Source organism: Stigmatopora argus, chromosome 6, assembly GCF_051989625.1.
Source record: "Stigmatopora argus isolate UIUO_Sarg chromosome 6, RoL_Sarg_1.0, whole genome shotgun sequence".
Taxonomy (NCBI): domain Eukaryota; kingdom Metazoa; phylum Chordata; class Actinopteri; order Syngnathiformes; family Syngnathidae; genus Stigmatopora; species Stigmatopora argus.
Window position 1 is genome coordinate 10,729,612 of NC_135392.1, and position 11,324 is coordinate 10,740,935.

Here is an 11,324-nt window from a genome sequence, read left to right on the forward strand (position 1 = left end):
TGCTCTAAATTACCCTTAGATATGAGTGTGAGCGTGAATGGTTGTTTTTCTCCTGGTCCCTGCGACTGGCTGGTCACCAATTCAGGGTGTCCCCTGCCTCTGGCCCAAAGTCAGCTGGGATAGGCTCCAGCACCCCCGCGACTCTAGTTAGGATAAAGCGGTTCAGAAAATGAATGAATTGTAGATGCCTCACTGGTCGCAGTGGTGTTTACTGTGAACAGTACATACATGTTACATATCTTGGATATATGCTGGGTGTATGGAAGTGTTTTTGAACCATTTGTTTTTATATCAAATATTCTTTATTATACTTTACAGAGCTCATGAGACAAAATGCGGCTACTTTCAAACTGGGCTTTGCTCAAGGTCTCGCAGCAGACTAAGTAGCTTCTCCATCTTGGCTACTTCTGCCTCGGGACCTTCAACCAAGTCTCGGCCCTTCTTCCCCTGCACATACACAAACAGAGATTAAGATAGGACAACAAAAAACATATTTTGTTTTATAGATCTGAACTTTTTTCGATACTTTACTTTTGGTTTCTTTCGAAGGTTAGGAGACAGTTTGAGGCTAATGACAGAACCTCTGTCATCACCCACAATGACGACAGGATTGGTAGGGTTGAACTCAATGTGAGTCAGTCTGGTTTTCTTTTTATTCACCACTGGCTGCTGGCAGATAGCCTGGAACTTGTTGATGACAAGGTCAAAAACATGAACCTGAAAAAATAATACCGTAGTATTGCGTCAGTTGAACAAACAACGAGCATATTTATGTGGAATGTTAAATCTTTGAAAACTGCACCCAAACTTTTCAAGAGACCATTATGGCATTTTGCTGACTTGCTTTTCAGTACACGAAATAAGTTTGAAGTGCTAAAAAAACATCGTGGCTAGAGCAGTGGTTCTTAACCTGGGTTCGAACGAACCCTAGGGGTTCGGTGGAGCCTCTGCCACAGAGGTCAAGACACCAACTCATCATGTCTATTCATGATAACATGCCCCGCTTGATTGACCATTACTAGCTGCAGATGATCGACCACTTGACATTGCTTGGCCTATCAGTCCTGCAAGGAATGTATATATCTTTAATTTGAAAAATAATAATTTTATTTCACACTAAAGTAGGGTTTGGTGAATGTGCATATTAAACTGGTGGGGTTCGGTAGCTCCAACAAGGTTAAAAACCACTGGGTTAGAGTAAATATATGGAATAGTTGTCCAAAGATAACTATGTTCACGTGCAACAATACTTTTTTTTGTTAATTTTCATTCCTATTAGATAAAATGAATAGATTTCGGTGTATGGCGAAAATTATATTAAGCTATATATCCCCATAGAAAAACAGATAGTTTGTATTAAAACGTATTTTCATGTGGTTGGGTTTAGGATAAAAATAAAAAAGGAAATTTAGGCACAAGGTAATTAGTTGAGTTTAGGTAACCCCCGATTGAGAGGGGGTATAAAAGATGAGGCTGTCAAACAGTTTTGGATGAGGGTTTGGAGTTAGGTTAGGGTAACATTTAGTTTCATATAATTCCCGTCCCATTAGGTTTAATTCTCACCAATCCATCAGTGGTTACTGCAGTAAAAACAGTAGAGGAGTACGGTGCCCAGCCCACGTCGCCAACCGATGCATTTAGTTCAAATGTGAACATTGGAGTGCTGGAAAGAAAAGAGAGCATCATTCAGTTGAATGAAAATTAGTATTGTTAATTATTGATAGGAAGGATTCATTTAGGAGGAGAAAAATATAATACATCTTTTAGGGTTAAATGTCAGTGAATAATTTAAGACAAAAAAAACCTTAAATCTACTGAAAATAAATATAAAAGTCCTGTCATTTTCTAACCAAGTATCATGGTTTGATGAAATGCACACTAACATCCATAATAAGATGCAACAATGTCAGTCACACAAGAGTAAAAATAAAAATGGTACGCTTTAAAAGCTATTTCAATATTTGAAACAAAATTGTGCTTTTACATTTTGATTGTAATCTATGATATGTTTTACTTGTAATCCAGGTCCCAAATTTTGACAGTCCAATCCGAGCTGCAAGAGATGAAAACCTTCGGATGATATGGATTCCACTTCACCGTATCCACTGCCATGTTATGGGCATCAAATGTTTTTAGGTATTGGTTTGAGTAATTCTTTGAGCACTTAAAAATCAAACAAAAGTAACATTTATGAGACAATTCAGTGAGATAAAAAGCACATACTCTCAAGAACAAATCAACTTTATGGATTGTGGCCATGCACAGCTATTGTATTCCAAGTGACTGACAGCACAGCTCATTTACAGGAAAATCTTGGGTGGGGAATGAATTCTTGCATCATACCTTATGAATTTTACCCTCCTCGGTGCCAACTATGTAGAGGTCCTCAATCTGTGGGTGAAAGTCAAATGATGTGCCACTAGCTGTAGGCAAGAAGTAAACACAGTTTAACCAATCAGGAGGTATAATAACAATTCCATTATTCATTCATTTTCCAAAACTCTTATCTTCACAAGGATCATGGGAGGTGCTGGAGCCAATCTTGGCCAACTACGGACGGATGACAATTCACACTCACACCCATAGCTAAGGGCAATTTAGAATTTTCAACCAGCCTACCATTCCTTTTTTTGGGATGTGAGAGAAAACCCACACATGCCTGGGGAGAACATGCAAAGTGAGGGACAGTGAGGCCCCTCGTACCCAGAATTGAGAGGCCGACGCACTAACATTCGTCAGTCAGGCCGCCAAGAATTGTATTAAATAAATAAAAATCTAGTGCCAGCGACATTGCAGAGTGAAAACTTACCAGCAGTGAGATTCTGAATCCCCTCTGGGCCATCCGACACAGAATAATCCAAAACCAGCCTTATAGCATCGGAGAAGAGCAGCTCTTTCTACAGACATTGCACATTTATTTGGATGCACCTTTCTGAACATGAATGACATATGTTGATATGATTCGAGACTGAAGAAACGCCAGGATTTGTGGCTGGACAAGAATACATGCATATATCAAACAATATATTGTCAATTATTGCTTTGAACAAACCTTACTGAGGATCCAGGACACAACACGGCCATCAGAGGACAATGAGAAGAAATTGAGACTTTTATCATTCTGCCACCGAACCTGCAAAGAAAAAAAAATCAGGTCACGCAATATACAACAAAGTTTTCAGAGGTGAAAAGAAGTTAGAATGTTTTTACTTATACAAAATAGATGACCACAACGACTCTTATGCTCTCAAGAAAATGATGACGCGCTAGTTCTTACATTCTCCACACTGTAATTCCAACAAGAGAATTTAAGGTCGAAACAGACAAATGTTAGTTGACTGTGCTATAAAGTTTAAAGCTGCTACAGTGCAAGCCACTGTAATTGAATCGCTCTTGATATTTATTAGCTAATTTGTGTGGTAAAAGAAACAAATTTAGGACTCATACATTAAATCACGAAAATATTGTGCAATTTTTTATACAATGTTTTTTCTTTTAAGTTCTGTGAACATATTACTTTTTGGTTTTTTTTGTGACTATACTGAGTGTTTTGGAACACAGCTCCCAACAGGTAAATGTAGCCTCCTTATGTTCATTTTCCTAACCTGCCAGACAGGGTCAGTGTGTTTGCCATTGTTAACAGTACTCTTGTACTCCGGCTCGTGTCCCTTGTTCATCAAGTTGTACACACAGACACAGCCGTCGTAGAAACCGACCGCTACCAGGTAGGAATTTTTCTTATGGATATCGATGGTCAAAACGCCTGAACCGGTCGGGTAGATGTACTCAGGGTAGGTGGAGTTCTTCAAGGTGTAGAAGAGAATCATCCCACGCCCCTGTTTGCTGAAGTCATCTGACAATGATTGGAAAGTGATGACATCAAATCAGATGTCAATCCTCATCATGAATGATTTTCAATGTTTTTTGTTGACTTACATGAACCCAATCCTACACCAAAAAAATCTGGATAAATATAATTCCTGTGGGATAAGGGAAATAATTACTAATTTTACATTGCTCCTCGACAGATAGACAGATTTAAACCACACTTCCTTTTTATTGTACATAAATCTATTTAGGATTACTTATTTATGTGTCCACTCAATAGTATAGCTTTAAATCTCATTGTACTTGTGTAATGACAATAAAGGCATTTAATCATCAGTGTTGCCATTTGTATTGCATTTGGGAATTGAAACCTTATCATCAATTTCATGTTTTCCAAATGGTTTTTGACATTTTTGCAGATGGTGTTTTGTCTCTTTCTCATGTAAAATTGGGAACTTGGTTCAATCAATACTACTTGGGTAAGTGTGATGCCATATTTGGTGTGTTTGTGAGCAAACCCACCAGCAGAGAGCAGTGACACACATCATTTTAGCTTTATCGTATGTGAACTTCCACAGGGGGAGTACTGTACCCTCCTGTTCCCTATATTCATCTGCCGCATCCTCAAAATATTTGAAATCTGAAAAGAAATACAAATTGAAGATGGGGGAGTGGCATAGTATCTTCATGCCATTATACATTTATCTACAAAAATATGAGGTCCATAATAGTATACTGTGTAGAGACTGAATAAACATGAATCACCTTGTGCTACTTCATTAAACGTGTTCTGATTGACCATCCGTTCTAACAGCTTTGCTGATTTTGATACTTTGGTGACGTCGTCACTCTGCAAATAAAATTCAGAGCCAAAAAATCAATACCGAAAATGTGACATACATTTATCCATCTATTTTGTTTGACCAGAAAAATCCAGTGATATAAAATAAATCTACAAATCCAAAGTATCAAGGTCATACAACTTGACCAGTATATACGAATATTTGGTAATATTGGCATTCAAGTGACTCACCGGTGTTTCAATGAGCATCATTTTCTTGGTTTTGTCACGATCACTATCTTTCTGTTTCTCTTTCATCATTTCTTGTTTCTGCAGCTCAGCCATGTACACATCATATATGTCCCACTTGAAAGACAAAACAGTGGTCAATACAGCAGGTCAGTATGGTACTCGGTCGTTTGGTCACCGGTCTTTTGGTTGCCGGTCTTTTGGTCGCCCGGAAGGTTATTGATAATTACCGTTTAAATCATTGCTCAAGTTCCCTAAATACAAACTGTGAATTATTATTTAGTCATACTTAATGCCCTATTCATTATTAGGCTAAAGAAAAGCTCCAAATTTCCCGTACTTTTATTGTGTTTTGTTGGAGAACTTGTTAAGACCCTGACTGACGTACCTTCTTAAAAGGACAATGCATGTACATACAAACTCTTATACACTCACACGTCGGCTCAGTGAAACTGCTCATGGCCATTGTTGGCTTTTATTGATCCGTAGACCGTGTTGTTGTACCTTGTTTTGTCGCCGGTCTTTTGGTCGCCCGTTGTTTGGGTCCGGGCGACCAAAAGACCGGCGACCAAAAGACCGGCGACCAAACGACCGCACATGGGTCAGTATGGAGGTATTAATACACTACGGTACTCGGACGATTCGCCGAAACGTCCGTTCGGCGAACTGTCCGTCGGCCAAACGTCTTTCGGCGAATCGTCCGGTCACAACACACTACATACATGGATAAAAAAAATGAGCTATTCACCTACCTGGTAAGCAGTGGCATAGTAGTTGCAACGTGGGGGAGGTAAAGTCTGACAACCTCGACCCTGAAAGAAAATAATGGAACTTGCATTTGTAATTGTCCAATAGATACTACCTTTACGTGCATCAATATGCCAACCAAACGTTGAAAAGTCAAATCAGCGTCATTAAAGTGGAATACTCTGTCGTTTAGTTTAGTTTTTTTTTGTCTCTCCTACCTCCGGAGGATTATTGAGGGTTTGAGAGGCTCTTTCAATAAAATTGAACTGATTTGTACATTTGGGTTCGTCGTTATTTGCTTTGGAGGCAACGCTGTCTGGTATGTCATCTTCTCCAGCCTCTTCTTCCTCCCCTCCATCACCAGAGCCTTCCTACATGGAGAACCAGCAAAGTTGGAAGATAAAAATCATGCTTTTGTCAAGCAAAGCGCATCTCTCCTCACCTCCTCAGAGTCTTCTCCTTCCTCTCGTGATGCTGCACAGACATTGAGTAATTTAAATGATTGCAAATATATCATAATTTGATTTCGATTTTTTTTGCCATTCCATAATGTATAGTGTAGCATAAAGCAAAAACTGAAGGCACAGTCATAAATGGGTTGGTAATTTCTGAGCAGTTTGAATAGTTTCAGTCACCCTCTTCACTGAGTTCCTCAGTGGGCGTCTGACTTTCATCTTCATCCATGTCTTGATGTTCAAGACAACCCTCAATTACAAAGTGAACTGTCATGTGATTTACAACGGTGGTCACTTTATAAGCACCTTCCTGGGGGGAGAGGAGAAAACTGATATTGGTGATGAAACTCTTATGGAAAGATGATCAAAAATTACTATTACAGGTTGGCTTTTTTTTACATTAAATTTGTAGTGGGCGAGATTTTCTGGAGCATGTGGATTTTTCGCTGTCAGAGTTCTTGTGATTTCCTCTTTCAGCTCCTATGTTTAGAGAACATTTTGATACAGTCTAAAATCATTTGGTGGTGGAATTTATTGATTGATGGTTGTGTTCGTTTTACAGTTTCAGAGAGTTCCAGTTGATCTGGAGGCTTAATAAGTTTCCCCGGATCTTCATCCTCCTGAAATTAGGAAAGTGGGATGGAGTCATAATTTGTCATGTGATTTTTAATTATTTTTGATATCTTGAAAATATATGGTGTGACTTAAGGTCGAATTATATCCAGAATTATAGCAGTTATTGCGACGTACCTTTTTCTTGTTTCCAGGTTTGTATGGCTTGGCAGGTGCCTTTAATTATGAGGGTGCGTTGTGAAAACACAAAAAACAAAAACTAAAATGAATTCATATTTGTGCAAAGTTACTTCTATTACATGATGTCATTTGTTTACAAAACCATGTGTCTTCAAAGTGAAACTTTTAAATGAGTAGATTTTTCTATCCTGGTATAATTTTTAGTTAACCAATTGAAACTGGCTGCTAAAAATGTATATAATACCCATTTGAACGTTACAAATGGAAGATCTTTGGCGATAAATGTATCTGACAGTGGGACCATGAGCATAAAATGGGGATAATGGAGTTTCTGATTAGTAATTTGTTGATTTGTTGATGAATAAGTGTTATTGCAACACAGACAAGATTGTTATTATAGCGACTGTGCTCTGTAATGTCCATAAAACTCACATGGACCAGAATTCATTTCATATTATTGTCAGGTAAACTCAAGTATGCGAAAATCAACTGGTGTTTTCTTTAAAATAGAAAGATTATGTATAAGTATCCAGGAGGTTATGTTTTAAATGGCATATCTATCATTCTTTCCGTATACCTTATTTATTGAATAAGGGCAGCACAAATCAGTTACTTACTTGATCTTTGCTCATGTTTTGTTATCCGTATCCCTGCATGAAGTTTATTGCCTAAGTGAGATAAACCCTGTGCTCTTCTGCTTTCTATTGACTTCTCTTTAGGATGACATAATAAAGGTTTTCATGACAATACTGACATAATCATAATGAGGGTAGCGTTTTTTTTACATTGACAAATTTGTGGATTGGTTCAAAAGTCCTCTCAGTATGAAAATAAAAATAGGATAGGAATTATACCAATATTAGACAATCTACAATGTAATGTTTCTTTTCCTGAAATAATCGCTGAGATATAGTTATTGACTATAGCTATATAAATAAAGAAAAGGATATAGCATTAAAATAATCACCGAGTACTGGTTTTTCAGGCTAGGCTAAAATGAGAACATTACCTTATGTAAAACAAGCACATTTTAAGTTCATAGTAAAACATAAAATGCATATTTGACTATTTATCATTTGACTTTTTCAGAGAATAAGACAATAAATCTTTAATAATTTAAAGATTTGATAAGTGCTAATTATGCAACAGTTTTTCATCTCCACAGATTCCTTTTTAAGCCACTGCACATAAATGAGGTTCAAAGTTTAATCAAGCCAGACTTCTTGCATTTAAATGATGTAATGGATCATTGTTGAAAACACTGTTTTTATAATGAGAGGTTGATGACCATCATTATTCAAACTGGCAGCCGCCCCTGACAGAGAGTGGGAGGAATAAAATATGCCATGCAAATCATGCAGTCTGGGGACACAAAGACTGTAATAAAGACCTTTCATTGCGAGAACATTGATTTTTAATTTAAATTGTGTATCAACTTTTAGAATAGAGCAATATTTTTTTTCGAACAAAATACCATTAAGAAGCATGAAATAATTTGGACAGTTTGTCTTGCTAAACTGTGACCTATTTGAAATTACCCTTCTCTGGGCAATTGTAATCATATAATTTAGTTTTGAAAGTACAGTGCTTTTTTTGCCCTTTATTAACTATGATCACAAAGAGAAGAACAGATTAGAGACATTTTTTTTATTTCATGACACATTTATCTCACACAATTGATGATATTCATCAAGATTAGCATTCACTGCCAATCTTCTCGGATTTAATTAGTTATTGGACATTTGTCGCCATCAATAGCATGCAAACTTAAATAAATGTTTTACTTTGATAAATAAAATCAATTTCAGAGAGTGGCTTGAAGCAGTAAATAGGGAGTATCTGTTTTTATTCATTTTAGTTTCAGTAAATATCTAAATGTACTTATGATTATAAATTGATAGGTCAATAAAACCCCACAGAAATGAGTAATAATTTTAAATACATGATAATAGTTTCTAGTAATTTTTTTAATGTCTTTTTTATTTAAATCCCTTTTTATGTTTCCTTAAAGGCATCAGCAAACGCTGCGAACTGGCCGGGATGTGAAATCGGATATGTTTGCAAGGAGGCTCGATCTAATGGAGGCAGCTGCCATGACTGACCTATTTCAGTGTGTCATTGAGTGCTCCAGCACCCTGGCTATTGTGCAACTGCATCAGGTGTTTTACAGCAAATGGCTTTCATTCTCAGATTCAAATCAGAATACTCTCAGAAAGTTGACTTCAATTCTTTTGAGTATGGGAAGCACTCTCATGTCATCAATCCAATCACATGTAGTACAATATTTCAACATCATGTACTGGAGTTGCTCTAATCTGATTTGTGCTGCTGCAAATAAAAGAAGCTATTTTTTTAGACCAATGGCACTATAGAAGCTATGTGTGAGAGATAGAGGGGGGATCTATAAAGCACATGGGAAATTGGTTATATTTAGTCGAGGATATATTATGACATATCAAGCTACCGGAACATATCTCAGCTAAATTTGCATGTTTGGCCCTGGGCTGTGCTGGCCGGAATGTGTGACGCTAATCAAATTGCAAAATAGGAATCAGTTTTCAATAGGAATCAGTTTTCGTTCACTGCGTGGGAAGTGAAGGGAGGGAAAACAGCTCTCTTGAGGTCAGCAAAGGCAACATGCATAGAAAAGAAGATTGCTTGAATTTAATTGGGGTTTTTTATATATAAAATATAACATTGACAAATAATACACACGCACGCATCTATGTGGAAACCACCTTATCGCTACAATTGAATTGCTTTCAAGATTTTAAACAAAATATAAAGTGCTCTCCTTTTTAATCAGGATACATTCTCACAAAATACAGCGCATGCACATTTATAAACATAATGATATGCAGTCATTAAATGTGTTTTTTCATAATATTTGGCCATAGCAAAATATGTAAAACATGGATTTGTGGATTGCATTCTTTTGCAAGCTTCGTAGCACAGCTTTAAAGTATTAACAATGTTCAAATGGTGACATTAATTCGAGAACCAAAAACTTTCATTGTTTGCATGAAAACCTACAGAATAATATTTGAGAGAATAGGATCTATTATACATGAAATTACTCCCTCCACTTCATTTTCACATTTGCTAGGCCGTCCTACAATCAGCAGCTTGTTCAAATATCTTGAATTGTCCCTCTTTGTTATTCCCTCAGACCATATTATTTATCTGGAACACAAAGAAACACATGACCTTATTCTTATAAACAACAATATCTTCATGCATTGCACATAAGTAAAATAAAATTCTTACTGTGGTGAAATGAACAATACAGATGATAGTGATGACGAGTAGGCCAACGAAAATGGAAGCAATGGCAACATAAAGAGCATTCTTGCCCAACCGCCTTGAGCCATCATAGTCACCATTGTAATAGCTGTTCCTAGACTGAGAATGAAAGAACATTTGGTTAAAATATTTCAGCGTTCTATCTAAAATAAAGAATAAGCTATGATCCCTGATGGCATGGTGTTAAAATCGTCTGATTTAGGCGAGAAGTGTGAGTAATTTTCTGCCTCTGTTATGTTGTTTTGCGACTGAATGGCAACAAAATCCTTGTTTAATCCGCCTTTCCTGATCAGGATGAATGATGTGTGTGCGTTTGTATTTTTATTTTTGTTGTTTTCTTAGAACATCAACTGTTACGACTCCCCCTTCAAGCATAATCTGAGTTTTTCTATCAGTATTCAGGATGTGAATAATTAACCTAATGTCCTGGGACCTCATTGACCAAATTCTAAAGGGTCTGCAAAACAGAAGCTTAGTCACTAAAAATAAGTAGTAATAGTGAATAAACATTATTAAACAAAAAGCAATCTAAATCCTGCATTACTTTAGATTTGTGGTTCATTATGTAAATTTTGTAGATGTGGTACAAGTATATTAAGGTAATATTTTATTACACAAAGCCATGTAATCAATTGATTTCTGTCTCAAAGACACTTTTGCATCCACAAATAAACTTCTCTACATCCTTTCAAAAATATACTTGTCCTACTGAAAACTAAAATAAACCTGCTGTAATGACGGTAACACATTTTTCAAGCAAACGTACCATAATAGAGTAGACCAAAGCGACAACGTTGACGGGATATGCAGGACAAAAACAGGTAAGCATAGTTAGAAAAAGGTAACTTTGAAGTGGAGCTTCCTTTTCCTGTGTAGAAATGTCATCACAAAAGTTACCCTCGTTCAGCGAACAGGTCACATGCGTGTTAAGTTCTCCCAAGGCCATTTTGCCACACACCATTCAGTAAGTCCCTGGAAGAAAAGCCTCAAATCCGCATATCCAAGTCTTGTGTTGATGACTCAAGTCATCTTGTAACATGATGTTAGTAGAGAGGGGGTGAGGTGGGGTCGGTATCACTAACTCTATGGCATTTGGCCTCCGACCAGTTTAGTTCCAACAGTTAAATGAATCAGAAGGACCTCACACTGAGCGGCAGTATCTTAATAAAATTGTTTCCCCTCTTACTATTATTTTTTTCTTCTGCTTC

General features: G+C 37.0%; 2 protein-coding genes across 2 annotated transcripts; both read right to left on the reverse strand.

Moving 5' to 3' along the window:
* Positions 1-225: 225 nt before the first annotated feature.
* LOC144075625 (dynein axonemal intermediate chain 1-like) lies at positions 226-7,495 on the reverse strand. The gene is made up of 20 exons (XM_077602886.1): positions 7,431-7,495; positions 6,811-6,849; positions 6,621-6,680; positions 6,460-6,540; positions 6,241-6,370; positions 6,048-6,079; positions 5,824-5,976; positions 5,611-5,670; positions 4,862-4,975; positions 4,594-4,678; positions 4,351-4,468; positions 3,937-3,980; positions 3,606-3,853; positions 3,053-3,133; positions 2,810-2,897; positions 2,344-2,423; positions 2,015-2,163; positions 1,564-1,663; positions 532-717; positions 226-447 (listed from the first exon to the last, which is right to left on the reverse strand). Exons 1-20 carry the CDS (start codon positions 7,443-7,445, stop codon positions 346-348), a joined length of 1,965 nt encoding a protein of 654 aa, XP_077459012.1. The 5' UTR covers positions 7,446-7,495; the 3' UTR covers positions 226-345.
* Positions 7,496-9,978: 2,483 nt separating this feature from the next.
* LOC144075206 (transmembrane protein 233) lies at positions 9,979-11,062 on the reverse strand. The gene is made up of 2 exons (XM_077602029.1): positions 10,883-11,062; positions 9,979-10,215 (listed from the first exon to the last, which is right to left on the reverse strand). The coding sequence occupies exons 1-2, from the start codon at positions 11,060-11,062 to the stop codon at positions 9,979-9,981; spliced, it is 417 nt and encodes a 138-aa protein (XP_077458155.1).
* Between the last annotated feature and the right edge of the window lie 262 nt (positions 11,063-11,324).